An 18,808-nucleotide genomic window follows, 5' to 3' on the forward strand; every position below is an offset into this window, starting at 1 on the left:
GAAGGGAATCTTGGCCAGCTTCCTTTTGGTTTGAGTTATATATTAGAGCATCTTATTACAGTGATAAAGTGCTCTGCAGATATAGTTTCCAAAGCTCTCCAGAAGGGTGATGAGGTGGGAGATAATAACCACTTGGGAAAAAGCCTCCTCTTTGTTGTTACACCATAGATTAGCCTGGTGTTCTAAGTTTGCCTTTGCTAGTGAGGACCATCAAAACCACACACATTTCCCCATTCCCCAGTGTGAATAAAATGGTTTTGCTGTAGAGAACCAGAGTCTGCATGGGACAGAGTCACAGTTCCTGGAGTAGGCAGTCCCGGTGAGGAAATGGAAGCTGGGAGGACCCTGCGGGTCCTCACTGCAGACTCTCACTGGGAGAGAGCCATATCTCTGAGGGAAGCATGGATTAAGTCACCCCAGAGTTTAGGACAACTTGAGTCGGAAGAACAGAGGGGGGTCTTTCAGCTCAGGAGGCAGAGGGCTTGAAGCTCTGCCTACGTGCCCAGCCCTGGCTCCTAAAGGTCACGCTCTCAGAACTGCACCGGGGAAAGGGTTTCTGACATCCAGTATGTGAAGAGTGCATTCAATGGCGGATGACTGATGTCACCACGAGAGTGACTCAGAACAGAGTGACAGAGAGAGCTGGTCCTAGAAGGTGGTGGTTGAGGGATGGGTGGGTGTGGGGGACAGTAAGCCAGAAAGAGCAATGTACAAAAGAAGATGGCAGATACTCGGCTCCTTAATTTATCAACAGGCTGGGGGGCTAAGCTTTAAAACATTTTTTCCCCCTAAGATCACTTCTTTGAAAAGTTATGTGGCCTTGGCTTTTGTTTCAGACTCCTGTTTTGATACAAGTTTCCCCCGGCCTTGAAAAAGAAGATGGTGAGATTCCTAGTAGCCCCAAACAAGAAGCAGGTATGCCGAGAGAATTCTGACTCTTTCCCTGAGGAAGTGTGAAGCTGCCTTGGAAGAGGTCCTCACACCCTGAGGTCACGTGGCAGCATCTCATGAAGAGTCAGGCACAGCCTCGAAGCTCCTACTCCATCTGCCAATGTCCTCTTTGGGGAAACAGCTAGAAATGACCAAGAAGAAAGGATGCTGGGGGTGGCGGGAGGTGGGACTCCACAGGGCCCTGCCTGCTGGCGTAAAGCCTCTTCTCTTAAAGGGTTTTAGCTTTGGATTTGAGATTTGAGGCACAACTTCATTACCAGCTCTTACCACAAGGTGGCAATATACCAGAGCCATGCTTGCCTGGGGAGTAAGGGCAGAGTGCCAGCTTGGCCCATGGAAGGTTATCGTTTAAATGTTCTTTTTCTTACTGGATATAGAGCACGCAGAAGAATGCACAGCCCTGCCAGGGTTTGTGGATGATGAGGATGACCGTTGCATCATAACCCGCAGATTGACTGTTCAGTCAGAGCTTGCTGTGAGTAAAGGGAGCTGGGAAAAGAAGGTGGGGAAGTTGTGGCCCACAGGATAGAGAAGCATTTCCTTTCTTGAATGAGAGCCCGTTTTCTCTTCAGTATCTGTCTGCCATTCATTTGTCTGTCTCCCTTGTCATATTGCTTTCATCCCTCACGCTGATGTAGTCTCCCTGTTGACTGAACATGGCTGTCTCATGAAATGCCTGCCTGGAGGGGTCTCTGCCTTGTCCCCTTATTTGGGATCTGGAGGAAAATGTTTGCAAATTAATGGAGGGAAGGAGCCTCATGCTGAGGGTCAGATGTGGTTTCCCTCTCTAGCTGGGGGCATATAGACATGTTGATTTCATACTGGTCTTCCTGGGGCTTGGTATCCATCAATCAAGGTGTCCTAGTTAAGGTTTCTATTGCTGTGATGAAACACCTTGACCAAAGAAACTTGGGGAGGAAAGGGTTTATTTGGTTTACATATCTGTAGCACTGTTTATTATTGAAGGAAGTCAGGGCAGGAACTCAAACAGAGCAGGAACCTGAAAGTAGGAACTAAAGCAGAGGCCATGGAGGAGTGCTGCTTACTGGCTTGCTCCTCATATCTTGCTCAGCCTGCTTTCTTATAGAACTCAGGACCCCCAGCCCAGGGATGGCACCACCCACAATGGGCTGGACCCTCCCCCATCAATCACTAATTAAGAAAATGCCCTACCGGCTTGCCTGTAGTCTGATCTTATTGGAGGCATTACCTCAGTTGAGGGTCCCTCCCTCTCAGATGACTCTAGCTTATGCCAAGTTGACATAAAACTAGCCAGCACAGAAAGTGACATCTAGGTCTTAGGTCTGGCCTTCTTAGGATTTAAAAATGGGCACCAAGTTATAGATTGGCCAGGGCAAGAAGGGTTGGTGTGTTGTTTCACAGTAGGCCGATTGGGTCATAATGAGGCTGGCAGAAAGGATTTGGGGTGTTTTCTCTATAGGGAAATAATAAATGTCTGAGGGCATACACGTGTTTAGCTTGACTTGTCAAACTTTTTATAATGAAGACAAGGAGCAAATTCTTACACGGTACATCATATGTGTCCAGTTTCATGTGCAAATTTAAAAATTAAACAGTATTACATAACACCCTCATGGCTTATTTAAGCATTTATTCCTTATTTCCTTATGTGAACACATAGTACAGAGGTGTGGCTGAGAATGATGCCAGGATTTTCATGTTTAACAGCCAGAGATTAGAGAGATTAGTCTTGCAGATTGTCACTTTTTGTTTTTTTTTTTTTGGGGGGGGGGTTTTCGAGACAGGGTTTCTCTGTAGCTTTGGAGCCTGTCCTAGAACTTGCTGTGTAGACCAGCTGGCCTTGAACTCAGCCTGCCTCTGCCTCCCGAGTGCTAGGATTAAAGGCATGTGCCACCACCGCCTGGCAAATTGTCACCTCTTAAAGTCACCATTTAGGTGTCTTGGGAGGTGAACCCTTACCCTTAGTGTGAAGCTCCTGGAGACACCCTTGTAGTCCTTCCTCTGGACCTGTGACATACTGTGGTCATCTTTGAGAGTGACAAGTCTTTGCTTGTCATTTGGAAGTGAATGTTTAGGAACAACAGAGGCACTGGGAGCCAAGTTGTGCTCAGCTGTTCTTCAGAGGTGGAGTGGGTCCCAAAGGCTGAAGACTGAGCTTCCCTGATACCATAGTAACTTCTTTTTTCTTGCCGCAGACACATTCAGAAGATCGTTCACCTAAAACACTAAAACCACAGGACCCCAAACAAGGTACAGAGAGTCTTCTCTACCGTCACTGAGTGATCTATTTAAAGGTTTGCCCAAGATGCTTAAAGTCATTTTATTTTTAACTTTTGGTCCTTAGAAATTACTTCAAAACATGAGCATTCTTCACATGTGCAAGAATCACCAGTTCGAACTCAGGCTTCTCAATTAGATGATGTGAAGTAAGTGACTGTCATTTTTAACATATTTATTTTGTTCTTGAATTGCCATAGTAACCTTCCACATTGATGCTTCCGAGCCTGTCTGTATCTGTAGTAAGTGGCATGTGTACGGAGACATTGTGACACATCCATCCATGTGTCAGCTCATGTTTATGGGAGATACGGTGGGTTTCTTCCATACAAGTACCAACTGTGTAATGACCAATGAATAGTTCTTGACATATTCATCCTAAACATCCATCATCTCTGTGTAGTGAGAGCAGTCAGCAGCCTCTTGTTATTTTGAAATGGAAAAAGTGTTATTGATTGTAGCTTCCCTTATGTGATGCCAACACCAGGACCATTCCTCAGGTCTAGATGTAATTATGGACTAATTGTACGCCATGACACCCTCTCATCTAGATCCTGGTGACCACCATTTTATGTCCCCCTCTATAGGTTGGACTATGCGGATCTCACATGACAATGATGTCATGCAGTTCTTGTTCTTGTCTTTGTCCATCTGGTTTATTTCACTTAGCAGAATGTCCTCCAGTGTTACCCCTGTTGAGAATTTCGGGATTTTTATTCTTGGTGGCTGATACGTGTTCCAGCATATATACGTGCCATATTTTCCTTATCTGTTCATCTCTTGGTGAACATTTAGGCTGATTCTCTATTTTGGCTCTTGGAAAGCTACAGACCACACAGATGATTGCTCATGTGAGTACTACATGCTGGCAGTTTAGAGTTTTTCCTTTTCCCTAACCAATGCCATCTAAACTCCACGTGAAGTTTTTTGTAGAACAATCTGGATTGTGTTGGCAAACTCTCTTGTCCTTCACCCCCCTGCAAGCATACCTTCAGAGTTGCCTTCAGCAATGTGCTTTCTGAATTTTAGATTAAACACAAGATCAGTGTACAAAACTCAGGCTTCTGATTGAAACACAAAGCAGAACCATATGTAACAGCATATGATATACTTAGGCATTAATTTGTAGGGTACTATTAGGTCACATCCATAAAAGGACTATTCCAGAGCACAGTGAGAGAGAAAAGGAAGATCTAAGTGGGTAGAGACATACTGTGCTCAACAGAAGGACACTTTATTAGCAAGATGTCAATTCTGCTCAAATTGGTCTAAGTAATATAACCTCCAGTTTTAATAGCAGCCGGTTTAAAAAGAAATTAGTGAGCCATTTCTCTATTCCTGTGGAAACTTAAAAATCTTGGGGCAATGAAACAGGTTTTCACAAAGGAGCAAAATGACAGGGCTTCCACACTATCTGCTCTCCAGACTTACTAGAAGCTTCCTTAACCAATGGTGAGAGGATGGTGTTGCCATAAAGATATGGAAATAAAATAGCAGGGGGCCAAGGAAGGGTTTGCAGGTTCATAAACTGTTGGCATATGATAAAAATGCAGAGGTTGTTCAGTGGAGAAAGACAGAATTGTCTCTAAAAATGTGAAAACAACAATATATTTATGCAAGAAAATAAATTACCTTCCAATCGTTTCACTGTGTAAAAATTAACTAAATGTGAGTCATAGCCTTATATATAAAGCGTACTTAGTCTGAGCAGTGGTGGTGCATGCTGTTAGTCCCAGCACTCGAGATGCAGAGCAAAGCGGATTTCTGTAGAGCTGAGGCCAGCCTGGCCTATGGAGCAAGTTCCAGGGCAGGCACCAAAAGCTACACAGAGAATCCCTTTTCCAAAAAACCAAAAATCAACCTAACAATCAACAAACAAAAAAAACCCAAACAACAACAACAAAAAACAAACAAAAACTTACTTGGAACAAATATGTGACTTTTTCATGGGAAAAAGATACATATTTGGTTTGAAGATACCAAACCAAAAACAGCCTATAAAAAATGAACTTGTTGTAGAATATTATTTTAAGGTGTGTTACTTTTGTTTATGCTGTGGAACATTTGTTTAACGATGTAAAGATGTGTTATTTTTGTTTATGTGGCATTTGTTTAACTCTGTGAAGCTGTGATTCTTTGCCTGTCTAAAACACCTGAGGGTCTAATAAACAGCTGAATGGCCAATAATGAGGCAGGGGCAAGGATAGGTGGGGTTGGCAGGCAGAGAGAATAACAGGAGAAATCTGGAAGAAGAAAAGGAACAAGATAGAAAAAGGAGGACGCCAAAAGTCAGTTACCCAGTCAGTCATGGAGTAAGAGTAAAGATATACAGCAGTAGGAAAAGGAAACAGCCCAGAGGCAAAAGATAGTCAGGATAATTTAAGAAAAGCTGGCTAGCAACAAGCCAAGCTAAGGCCGGGCATTCCTAAGTAAGAGAAAGTCTCCATGTGTGTAATTTATTTGGGAGCTGAGTGGTAGGCCCCCAAAGACCAAAAAGAAAAAAAAATGTAAAAAATAACAACATGAACTGATAAACTAGACTTCATCAAGATAAAGCAAACCCACACCATCATTGAAAAACATTGTTAGAAAAGACCAGCCATAGCCTTGTTGAAAATATGCATAAACATTTGCATCTGGCCTTGTAGTTAAAATTTTCAGGGGAAAAGACATAAACCAATGAAAGCACAGGCAAAAAGATTTAAACAAGTTATGTCCCGAAGGAAAACGCGGAGGTGGCAGGTGATCACGAGAACTACTCAGTGCCGCTGGTTACGAGGGGAACGTGCGTCAGAGGACGGCAAGATGCATTGCTGGTCGTCAGGATGGCTAATCTTAGGCCTGCTGTCTGTACTTCATGACAGTGTACAGAGGGCAGGACTCTCAAGTTTTAACACAATGAGCATATACCTACGCTCTGGCCAGTTTGTTTAGTCTTGTGTATTTGCCAAGGTATCTGTCATCATATGTCCACAAAGGCAATGTGTCATGGCAGCTTGGTTTAGGACAACCATCAAGTAGAAACCATTCAGATGCTCATCAATGGGTGACTAGATGAACATATTTTGGTAAGGATAAGTATCCCCCATCCATATACCTGGGAGAAGTTTTGGGGGCTTAGACTTTGGAATGTTTGTGTATATACAGTGATATATCTTGGGAGTGAGACTAAAATTCATTTGTCCTTTCCATGCCTGATGCCATGGGACGATGTTGATTTTGTACGGTGTTTGAGTGCACCTGTACGCCACTGACCCATTGCACAAGGGCAAATGAACTCAGCATGTTTTGGATGTTGGCATTTGGAGTTTTCCGATTTGGAACTGTCAACTTGCATATCAATGTCAGATTTCACAATTCCTTTGGATATAAACCGAAAAGCGAGACTGGAAACTCATGGAGTAGCTCTGTCTTCAATTTATTTCTGTTACATCGTATTATTTCCATAGACACTGCCACCAACAGTCCACACGAGTCCAGTCATCCCTCGACAACTTACATTAATAGCCTGGGTATCTGATAAGAGGTTACTTACTGTTAGGCATAGACAAGAAACTTCAGGAATTTAATAAAATACCTCATTGAAAAACAGGCAACATCTCTCCACAGAAGACACACGAGTGTGGCCTACTGCTATTCAGCATTGCCCAAACTCCAGAGTCAGCTTTTGTTTAAAGCACCCAGGCAGGTCTGGGGTGGAGCCAGCCGTGGGAGAACCCAGTTTTGAGTGGCACCTGTGCTGGCAGGCCCCTTGCCAATCCAGCCCCATCCCTTCCACTCTATGTCTGAGAGATGAAGGACTCCACAAAGTTTCCTTTTCCATGGAATAGCAGTATCCCCTTCCAGAGAGTCTATGGGAACAGGTTGTGAGATACGTTCCTCTGCAGAACTGAGGACGTCCTACAGTGTGCATCCATGATCAAGAAGCTGAACCTTTGCAGGGAGGAGGGCGAAGCGGGTGGTGTCTGTCCTGTTAACTTGATATGCTTTATTTTAGGGACGATTCTGCCTTCAAGAGGGACAGAGAACAAGACAGGAGGATGCTGGTAACGTAGGAATTTCTATTTTAAGGCAGCACGTCTTGGATGTCTGTCATTTGCATGCCATCTTCAAACTTGCTGCAACTCCTTGTCTACAGTGTTCTCAGATTCACTATACAAGAGATGACTGCAATTTCAAATGTAAAATCAGAGTTATTTCTAATTGTGGGTAGACTCCCAGACAAATAACAATAGGAAATAACAATATAAATCTATTGGTTGACAGATTCTTATTTTTCTGTTGTTCATCATGTGCTATAGGCTTTATGAGCTATTAACTGTGAAAAGGCCAATCTGCAACAGCCTCATCTAGTTAGATAGATGAACGAGATCAATCAGCAAACTTAGAAGAGGGACAAATTTCATGTTCAGATCTTTTTTCTGGGAACTAGATCATGGAAGATTTAGGACCAAATCCCTTTAGTCCGCGTTTTATACAGTAGCATGCATCCATGAACCTTCACAAAGGAAGCCCCTTGCACCTTGGTAGATGAGAGATGATAGGTTCTTTCGCTGGTTGTGGCCCAAAGAGGCACGCTAGACAGAAATGGGCATTTCTCTGGTGACTTACATGGAAAGTCAAAGTGATCTATCAAAAGGGCAGCTGTAGGGTTCTACTCCAACCCCCTGACCCTGTTCAGTTAAATTGGATCTGAAGCCTAAAGTGTTCTTGCTTTAAAAAAGAAAAAGAAAAGGCTAATAAGTGGGCACACTGTACACCCGAGATTTTGATCTGTTAAAGAACAGAAATGGACCAGGTGTGGTGGCTGAGGCAGGAGGATTTCTGTGAGTTCAAGGCCAGCTTGGACTACAGAGTGAGGTGACAAGACTCTTGTCTTCTTGGGGTGTTAGAACAAGCACTGAGCGTCTCCTCATTCTCCTCACACAAGTCCATTCCTAGTCCGTGTCCCAACAGTTCATGGTTTCAGAAACTTTGGTCTGTCACGGCTTGGCTTGTTGACTTGGGCCTGTGGTGGCATGGTAAGTCCTGGCAAGAGCACACGTGGGAGGAGGTTTTCTCACCTCCTGGTGGCTTGGAAGCAAAATGGGGAAATGGCAAGGGTGCAATCTCCCCCCACCAGGCACCTGCACTGATTCACTCCTTAGCCAGACCCTACTTCTCATAGGCTGCACCCTTCTTGACAGTGCCCAGCGAGGGGCACAAACCTTCAACACAGGAGCCCTTGGGGGAATGTTTGGAATTCGAACTGTAGCAATTGCCAACCCCAATGCTTTCTTAGGTGTAATCAAACATAAGAACCATTTTTGTAAATTTTCCCATGTTTTTTGGCAAATAATTTCCAGTATCCTTTGTTGTAAAATCTAAGCTAGGTCAACCTTGCTGAGTGACTTTTTAAATTGGATGCTTTAGATGAAGGCTGTGGTTCTTTGTGAGCCAATGGGTTGAAGAGTTCTTGATGAATGCTGGAAGTGTGTGTGTGTGTGTGTGTGCGTGTGTGTACACGTGTACACACACATGCATGTGGGGGGGATTGTCTTCCAATTGTTTTTTTTTCCTTCAGTGAAGAGTAAGATGTAGGGGCTGGAGAGATGGCTCAGAGGTTAAGAGCATTGCCGGCTCTTCCAAAGGTCCTGAGTTCAATTCCCAGCAACCACATGGTGGCTCGACAACCATCTGTAATTGGGTCTGGTGCCCTCTTCTGGCCTGCAGGCATACACACAGACAGAATATTGTATACATAATAAAGCATTTGAAAAAAAGAGTAGGGTGTAAATAAGACCTACCTTCTCTGTAATCAGTGTGTCTGTAATGAGATCACGGGTAAGAGGAGCCATAGTCAATATGCACAGTTGAGAGTGGTCAGTGTTTCAAAAGTGGACAATCAGGCTGTGTTTAAGAATGTGGTTAAAAGAGAGGACAGTTGAAATAAGCCAGGCACAAAAAGAATTCTACTACATGTGAATCTAAAATAGCTGAATACACAGAAGCAGAGAGTAAAATGGTGGCTACTAGGAGTTGGGAGAGTGGGGGAGGTGGTGAACAGAAAATTCCACTTAGACAGGAGGTTCAAAAGATGCATGGGATATGCAATGACTATAGGCAATAGTGATTTACACTTGAAAATTACTATGAAAGTAGTGTTAAGATGTTTTCTCTATTAAAATATTCAGGGGAAGTAACACACATACTCATTAGATTGATTTAACTGTTTCATAATGAACAGGTATACAAGAACTTTTATATGCAATAAGTATATACACATACTCATTAGGTTGATTTAACTGTTTCATAATGTACAGCTGTACAAGAACATTTATATGCAATAAGTATATGCAATATTTATCAATTTAAAAAGAAGTGAGAAATGGCCTTCATTGCAAAATGCTAAAATAATGAACATTTTGAAGAATGAATTTGTTTTGTAAAACACGAATTCAGGCTCACCATTGCCCACCTTGTTATGGTCAATGGTAGTACAGCCAGGGCCGAGATTGGTCCAGTCCTAAGCTAGTGACAGCTGTGGAGCTAATTCATGTTTCAGATGGATCTGTGTCTAGCAGCTTGTCGAATTTCTTGTTCACCCCCTACAACTCTGGTAGCTGCTCTTACGTTTCTAACTGCCGACAGTCTAGGCTTAACTTCAATGTGGTTCACAGTAGTATTCTTGTTTGCTTTCAGTTCTTGTAAAAAACAACAAAGTTTTGTTTTGTTTTGTTTTTTTTCTGCCTCTTTTTGCCTCATTGTGGGTAAAACTTACACTGTGGGTGAAAGCTCTACACACTAGGAAATCACTTGGCGATGGAGCTACAACCCAGCCCCTGGGAGGAGAGTTCTCATTCTTTAAAATGTCAACCTGTGCTTGAAGTAGTGCTGTTGGTGCAATGTGGCGTGCAGCTGCTTTGGGACAGCCACCAATCTCTTTCCAGTTTCAAATACTTGACTAGAGAGAATTGGCTGTCCTTGGCCACAACCCCCCTTGTGGGAACTGACTCAAGGAACGAGTTCATTCTCTTCCCCTGGCTTCAGCACCTCATTATTTTGGGAAAGAACCTAGGCTCATACCATGAGGTGTTTCTCCCAAGACACACAATAGTGTTTAGTGTGTGGGGGGAGATGACATGTTTAATTGTATGTAGATGGTGCGTGTGATGACGTTTAATGCACACCAACGTGGTGCTAGTGCCTACTTTTGATGTTCTCATTTGTCATCTGTTTTGGAAAAGTTTAATTACAGGAAACATCACTTTTCCGAGAGTAATGAAGATTCAGGTTCAAGTGCCAGTGAACGATCTTGGACCCGGAATAATTACAAACGGAAATCCCTAAGAACATATTCCCAGAGAAGGAAGCCAAGAGTCAGGTCTCTAAGGAGTAAGCTAGTTTGCTTATGTTCTTTTTGGGCCACTTCTCAGTTAAGTCAATGGGTATTTATGCTTCAGTATGTGATGGGGGTGGATGGTACCAGGGAAACATGTGGCCTTGTGGACATCCTTCCCTGTATCACCTACAAAGGCAGAATGTTTGCTCATGAAACCGAAGGTGGGATCAGCCTACAGTTGAAATATAAGGTGAAGAAAAGTGGTGGGCAATCAAGCCGGAGGAATCTGGCATAAGCAGGAACCACCTTCTGTAAGAAGTGGGTGGGTCTTGGGCTAACTCTTGGGAAAGACTTGAAGAGCCGAGATGTGGAATCATCGGCTCAGTGAAACCAAAGCAGGAGGGTGATGGCCAGGGCTGGGGTGGAGATGAATGAGGCTGAATGCCTAGAAAAGGCTCCAGGTCACCTCCATTAGTGGAAACTCATAGTGTACCCATGCGTGTGTGTGTGTGTGTGTGTGTGTGGTGTGTCTCTCCGTGTCTCCTAAGGAAACACGCTCACTGTGTGCTCACTTTCATTTTTCAGTCCTACCGCTTTCCCCCATCAGTAGTGACAGAGCTCGTGAGAAAGATCAGGTAAGAGCACTCATTGCTTGCCCTGGGTCCTTGTGGGTCCACCCACATCTTTATTCAGGACTGTGAGACTAACAAACCAGCGGTCTCCTGGTGTGTCGTCTGCCGACGTAAAGATCATGGATGTCTAAATATTTGGTATGAGTCTCAGGTAGATAGAAGGTCTGTTTTGGCCATTCTGAATGCTGCTAACGGGTCTTTATTTAAACACCTCTGTTGTCCTGAATTCCCACCAATGCATGCTCTTGGATTTCCATTTCAAAATGAGCGTGTTAATTCTTCTTTAGTTTTCAAATTTAAAAATAATAATTTTAAAATCACATTCAAAGATTTTTTTGATGATTTCAGCATTTGTACCTGAAGTTTACAAGGTTGAAACACCTTCAGGTTCATATAAATTTTATCCATAAAGGAATAAAATTTCCAGTTTCTCTTCCTTTATTATTTTTTATATCAAAGTACTTAGGAATATGGATACTGGCGCCCTGAAAAGGAAGTGGATAAATGACTTCCTTTTCTTTAGCATCTGATTTTTGTTTCTTGGCAAATCACACACATACGCACACACACGCACACGCACACGCACACGCACGCGCATGCACACGCACACACACTCTGCAGAGTATGTCACTGGTTCATCATAGTTTAATAAGGAGTAGCTGCTGGGATTCTGAGGGTACCCTACCTGTTTTTGCAGAAATAGAATGGATGCCATTAGCACTTTAGCCCCAGCTCTGGCTGCTTTATTCTTTAGCAAGAAATAGGCTAAAGATATAAGTCAGAATTAGTATACTTGTCCCTTAATGTCTGAGGCAATTGGTTCCGGTACCCTGATTGGATACGAAAATCTGCAGATGATCATATGCTTCCTAAAATAGTATGGTATTTACATATGACCTATGCGTCCCTCCTGTAGACTTGAACTCACCATTTAGATGGCTTTAAAATACCCAATGCAATGGAACACTGTGCACTTAGTTGCTGTGCTGTATTAGTTAAAGAGAAATAACCAGAAAATGGTTTGTTATATATTTGGTATAATCATATTATTTTCTTAAATATTTCTGATCCAGAGTTCAATGAATTAGTAGAAGGGAAGAAAACTGGATATGAGCAACCATCTTCAACTTTTTGTTGAATAGTTCAGCCTAGAATAAGGAGTTATTTGTGGTAAATGGGCCCAAAGAAGATATTCAAATAAATACAACTTTGATTTTAATTAAGCCCAAAGAAGCACCATAGACTCAAACTTAATATATTAAAACTATAAAACGAGCAAGAATTCTATGCTGCTTTTTCACTGAGGGTGTCCGGCTGATTTTCCATTCTCTGTGTTGAATTACAAGGAAATAATTTGAGGCAAGAGCTAGAAAATATTTTCTGTTAAGTGGAAGAGAAGTATTCTTTGAACCATAGATTCGCCATTGGCAGCCTGCCATCTCTGCTTCTCTAATCAGAAAACTGCCTTAGACTGGAAACGAATGGGCCAACTAGGTATTTATTTATAAGAACTGGCAGTGAGCTGCAGCTCGTCAACCCCCACATAAGGTCAACAGAGTGACCAGGATGACTTGGTAGGTACTGGACCCTGCCCCAAGTTTTTTTTTTTTTTTTTTTTTTTATTTTTTATTTTTCTCATGGTTTATTATTTTTTTTTATATTTAAAAATTTCCATCTCCTTCCCTCCTCCTCCCCCCTCCCTCCCCTCCTTCTCTCCTTTCTCTCCCCTCCTTCTCCCCCTTCCCTCCCCTCCCCTCCACCCATACCTCTCCTCCCTCCCTCTCAAGGCCAAGGAGCCATCAGGGTTCCCCACTCTATGCTAAGACCAAGTAATTTGTAGGTAAGAGTTGAAGATGTGTATTTTTGTTTAGTTCCTCTGTTGCTGGTCATCCGGCCTGGACCACACCTTTAGGACCACGAGGCTAAAATTATCACTTAAGAATTTACTTCAGTGTTCTTCCAGTTTGGGGATGTTACGGTTTTAGTATTTATTGTTGGTTAATGCAGCAAATAATACTCAGTATCCTTAGAGGATATTGAAAATATTTTGAGAGGTTTTTTTTGTTACTTTTAGTGTTTTGAATATTAGCATTTAACAAGTCTATTATATTTTAGGTTACGCTAACACCAGTATGGAAAGGCATCTCCAGGCAAAATACCATTCTTCCAACATTTTCTGAGACAAAACTACAAGGTAGTTCTGTGCTTTTAACTCCTGTGGCATCTACACCAAAAATAGGTACTTGATTTTCAATTATTTTATATTATAAAAATTATATTTGGGGATAATGGTTTAAAACAAACTAGTTTTTGACTTTGTAAAATTGGTTGTGTGTTTTTGGGGGGCATGCATGTGTGTGACAGCATCCATGTGGAGGCCAGGATACCTTGCAGTGATTGGTTCTCTCCTTTCATGTGGGCTCTTGGGACTGAAATCTAGTTCTGTTTTGTCAGACAGAAAGTGCCTTCATCCATTAAACTCTGTCCCCAGCTCAGTCTGTGAACAAGGGACGGTGCTTACTGTTTCCATTAGCTGAGGGTGGAGGACAAAGGGTTTTAACTTTGTTTTGATATTTGGGATCTGCTTGTACAAGAGAATCTGGGACTTCTCTTCAAGACAGGGACACTCAAGTGGTGACCAGGAGAAAGGATCACTAAACATTTATTTAAAAGGGCTGAGTGTAAACAATTTTGCTTCTTGACCCTTGTTTCTGTTTCAACTGTTTGACTCTACAATCACAGAACAAAGGCAGCCACAGATAAGAAGCAGCAACCAAACTTCCCAATGAGGAAAGGCATGGGACTTGATGGACTCGCGGTTGAATTGTACCTAGCATTAAAAGAATTCACAACAGAATTTCTCCAACTCCAAAAACCAAAGAGGAGATAACAGTCTGAAATGTACCTCATGAGGCCAATAGCTCTTCAGTTACCCAAGCTAGATAAGGGAATGGGGCAGGGGGAGGAGTTACATAACGAATATTCTTCAAGAACATAGATGCAGTACTTCACTAATTTTCATGTCAGCTTGGCAAAGGCTAGGATCATGTGGGAAGAGGGAACCTCAACTGAGAAAATGCCTCCATCAGATTGTCTGTAGATAAGTCGATTGGCCCTTCTCTTGATTAATGACTACGAGAGGGCCCCCAGATCACAGTGAGCAGCATCATCCCTGGGCAGGTGGCCCCTGAATAGTGTGGAAAAGAGGGATGAACAAGCCGCAAGGAACACACCAAGCAGCGTGCCTCCATTGCTCCTGCTTCGGTTCCTGCCTCCAGGTTCTGCCCTGATTTTCTTCCTGCCTTGACTTCCTTGGATTGTCACTGTGATGTGACAATGACATCCTAATAAGCCCCTTTTCCTCTCCAAGTCGCTTTTGGTCCTGGTGTTGTATTGTAGCAAATGAAACACCAAGACAACCAGCAAACTGATTTCAGCAGCACATTAAAAGCACGTGCATCACAAGCAAGTGGGATTTACCCCTGCAGTGCAAGGATGGTTCAACTTATGAAAATTGATAATGACATTCACCACAGTAATAAAATGAGGACTAAAAGTCATAATTTCAATAGATTCAGAAGAATATTGGAGAGAGTCTACATGCTTTCATAATTAAAAAAAAGACTCAAAAGTTAAGTATATATAGAATATATCTCAGCATGTCAGAGGCTATGTGTTAAAAGCTTATATCTCGTATTAAGGGGTGCAAATGTTTTGTCAACCATCTAGAAATTGTCAAGGTGTCCACTCGACCATTCAGGTCAGTACAGTCCTAGGAGCTCTCACTAGAACAATCAGTGGAACAGAAGTAAACAGAATGATTGCAGATGCCATTTGCTAGAAAGAGAAATCCCCAAACTGTTAGAACCAATTCATTCATTCATTAAATGATTGGAGCCAATGAACTCATTCATTAAAATTAAACAAAAACCAATATATAAAAATTACTTGTGCCTTTCCCTGGTGGCTAAGAGATTGGAGATGGACATTTTATACTCATACCAGGAATAATTCATCAGGAGGAAGTCTCAATCCTGAAAATCTACGCCCCTAATATGAAGGCACCCACTTATGTAAAAGAAACACTTCTAAAACTCAAGGCAGTCATCAAACCACACACACTAATAGTAGGAGACTTCAACACACCTCTCTCACCAATGGACAGGTCAATCAGACAGAAACCTACTGTCATATTCTTAACAACAGCCTCTTTGAAGGAACACTAAGCCATCAAAGTCAGGAGAAAAGATTTAACGACATTGAAACAAATGAAAGTAGAAATACAAACATAGCAAAGCTTGTGAAATGCAGCCAAACTGGCATTAAGAGGGAAATATGTGGGCTGGAGAGATGACTTGGCAGTCAAGAGCATAGTGGCTGTTCTTGCTGGGGACCCAGGTTCATTCCCAGCATCCACATGGCAGCTCACAGCCAACCTTAATGTCAACTTCAGAGCATCTAGCACCCTCTTCTGGCTTCTGTGGGAATCAGAGTGTATACACTATACACACACACACACACACACACACACACACACATTTTTAAAAAAGAGACGCCTGTAAATCACAATGTCTGCTCTATGCGCTATGGTACTGTATGGTCCGCGAGGTGGGAAAGGAGCCTGGAGATTTAAAACACACAAGCACACAGAGACAGAGATACAGGGACAGGGGTCATCCTTGAAACAAGAATGCCCCTTTTATTGTGTTCAGGGGCAAGTTATATAGGGATCCTTAACTGATAGCCCTGCCCCAGCCAAATCCACCAGAAACCACTCCCCTGCCATCAGGAACTCCTGAGGGTCTTGAGCTCAGAGCAGCTGCAAACACAGGAAAACAAGTTGTTTACAGGAAATTTAGGGTCTGGAGGTCCACAGCCCCCAAAAGAAGCCTATAGAAACTAGTGTCTAGATTTTTTTTAAAAAATATATTTAAGATAGCCTAAATGCATTCCAATCAAGAGTGTAAAAAAAACCAAACCAATAATGGACAGGTAGAAAAAAATAATAAAAATTAAAGCAGAAATAACCAAAATAGGAACAAAAAGTAAGGAAGTGAAAGTTATACTTTAAAAAGATAAAACACCTACATTATCAACAGCCGGTGACTCACATATAGTTGGTGATGATGTGGGTATTGTACCCAATAGCACAGAAATATAGATTATTTCAAATAATTCCAAAAAAACTATATTAACAAATTAGAGGCTTAAAAGAAATGGACAAATCTCTGGATGCACATTCTACCAAAATTGATCCATGAGCACATAAACTAACCCAAGAAGCAATGGGATTCGAGCACCAGTAAACAGTTTCCCTTCAAATAAAAGCACTGGAACTGGATGACTATCGTGCTGAATTTCTACCAACTCTTAGAGAATAATGAAAATCCTCAATTATTCCATAAAGATAAACATAGAATACATTTCTAATTCCTTAAAAATAATCCGTGCACATGCGCGTGAGCACACACACACACACACACACACACATATGTATGCACACTATTTGGTGCCAATCCTTCTCATTATTTTGACACAGGGTTTCTTGACTACTGCATACATTGGGCTAGTTGGCCCATGAGTTGCTGAGTCTCCTGCCTGTGTCTGCCATCTCTTCCCCATGGCCACGATGAGGTTACAGATGTTTCTGCTATTACATTTGCTTTTTATGTGGCATGTAGGAATCTAGATTTGGGTCTCCAGGCTTACATAAGCAAGCGCTGTAACTCAGTGAGTCACCATCTTGACCTATTACCCAAATGTGATCAGGACACAACAGCAAACTATAGTGCAGAATCCCTGGTGATTATACATGAATTCCTGACAATACGGTATCAAATCAATTACATATATCAAAAAGATGTTTTTCACCATTATAATTAGATTCACAGCCAAACATTAGAACTTGGAGATGACTGCAGAAGAGGGAGAAGGACGACTGTGGGAGTCAGGGGTCAAGGACACCACAAGAAAACCCACAGAATCAACTAACCTGGGCTCATGGGGGTTCACAAAGACTGAATCGACAGTCAGGGAGCCTGTATAGGTCTGTACTAGTTCCTCTGTATATATGTTGTGGGACAGGGTTTCTCTGTGTAGCTTTTGAGTCTGTTCTGAAACTCTGTAGGCCAGGCTGGCCTCAAATACACAAAACTCACCTGCCTCTGCCTCCCGTATGCTGGGATTAGAGGTGGATGCCACCACCATCTGGTTGTACCTTGGATTTCTTATGGAACTCCTAACAGTGGCAGCAGAGGCAGACTCTGACTCTTTTGACTATTTTAGGACCCTTTTCCTTCTGCTTGGTTGCCCCATCCAGCCTTAATGTAAGGGAGGTGCCGAGTCTTATTGCAACTTGACATGTCATGTTTGGTTGCTATCCCTGGGAGGCCTACTCTTTTCTGAAGGGAAATGGATGGGGGGGGCGGATTGAAGAGAGGGCCTGGGAGGAGAGGAAGGTGGGGAAACTGCAGTCAAGATGTAATAAATGAGGGAAGAATTAAAAAATACACTATTAAAAAGTAAAGTTGTTTTCATCCTAGGGATGAAAAATGCAAGAATGATTGACGGGGAGAAGGGTATGCAATGGAATTAGCTACTAAGGAAATGAGTATTGAGCCTATACTGAGTGGCAGGGACTGCAGGTCAGTGAACGAGCATTAAATGATGTATGTGGAGTTGGTCTTTAGCACAAAAACAAAACAGATCTAACTGTAACGAGAAATCAGCTTACCCGGTTATGACACCCTATTTGAAAATACTGTTGGCAAGAATGCAGACAATGAGAACTCTTATATACTAAACTAGTGTGGCTCTTACAGAGACCAGTCTGAGGTTCCTTACAAAACAGAATAGACTTAACACATGGTGCAACTGGCCCCCTTCTCTGAATGCCATCAAAGGGAATGAAATCTGTGCACCAGAGAGGGAAACCTTCAGTATGAGGCTTAAATATGAGCTTAAAAACGAGCTAAAATATGGATTCATCCCAGGTGCTCCTGCACAGAAAGATGCACAGGTAGCAAAAAATATAGCTTTTGTATGAAATGTTTTATTAAGCCATAGAGAGGAATGGCATCTTGCCTTTTGCATCAAAATGGATGGAACCTGGAGGATTTGTATGAAATAAGCCAAACATAGACCAGTACCGTGTGGTCCTTTCTCATTTGGAGAAGTTAAATTCCTCTTGGCAGTAGAAGCTGGACTACTGGAAGTTGGGGAAGTTTGACAAAGAATGGTTGGCTTTGGTCAATGCATACTATTTTGATGTATAGAAACATCACACTCTATTAATATGCATAATTTGTGTTAATTTTAAAATCAGTTTTGTCCTCTATGCTAGAAGAGACTTACCCGAAAAAAGAAATTGATGCTTTAAGAATATCACACCATGCAACATAATTTGCAGTCTATGTGAAGTCTTTGTCAACATTCTAAATACATTCTTCACCCAAATAGGAAAAGCCTAAAGATTGTATGAGACCCTGGAAAATCTCAAACTGCCACAGCAATCTTGGGAAGGAACAGAGTATAGAAAGTAAAGTTGATGCAAAAAGATACAGGCCAGTTGGATCAAATACAAACACCATACATATGGTCAAGTAATCTTTGCCAAGAATGCTAAGCTAAATGATAGGGGAAGAAA

At 42.2% G+C, this 18,808-nt stretch overlaps 1 protein-coding gene across 7 annotated transcripts in view; it reads left to right on the forward strand.

The window, feature by feature from the left end:
- Sycp2l (synaptonemal complex protein 2 like) overlaps window positions 1-18,808 on the forward strand; it is a 56,334-nt gene that overhangs the window by 22,836 nt on the left and 14,690 nt on the right. For all 7 annotated transcript variants that reach the window (XR_005285960.1, XR_005285962.1, XR_005285961.1 and 4 more), the window contains 8 exons: window positions 837-915; window positions 1,329-1,426; window positions 3,129-3,183; window positions 3,278-3,359; window positions 7,208-7,256; window positions 10,437-10,584; window positions 11,117-11,166; window positions 13,279-13,402. Coding sequence is in view for 4 of the 7 variants with exons in the window: in XM_038335363.1 (XP_038191291.1) it covers window positions 837-915; window positions 1,329-1,426; window positions 3,129-3,183; window positions 3,278-3,359; window positions 7,208-7,256; window positions 10,437-10,584; window positions 11,117-11,166; window positions 13,279-13,402 (685 nt within the window). In the remaining 3 variants the exon portion in view is untranslated. The remainder of the gene's footprint in view (window positions 1-836; window positions 916-1,328; window positions 1,427-3,128; window positions 3,184-3,277; window positions 3,360-7,207; window positions 7,257-10,436; window positions 10,585-11,116; window positions 11,167-13,278; window positions 13,403-18,808) is intronic.

Source organism: Arvicola amphibius, chromosome 6, assembly GCF_903992535.2.
Source record: "Arvicola amphibius chromosome 6, mArvAmp1.2, whole genome shotgun sequence".
Classification (NCBI taxonomy): Eukaryota; Metazoa; Chordata; class Mammalia; order Rodentia; family Cricetidae; genus Arvicola; species Arvicola amphibius.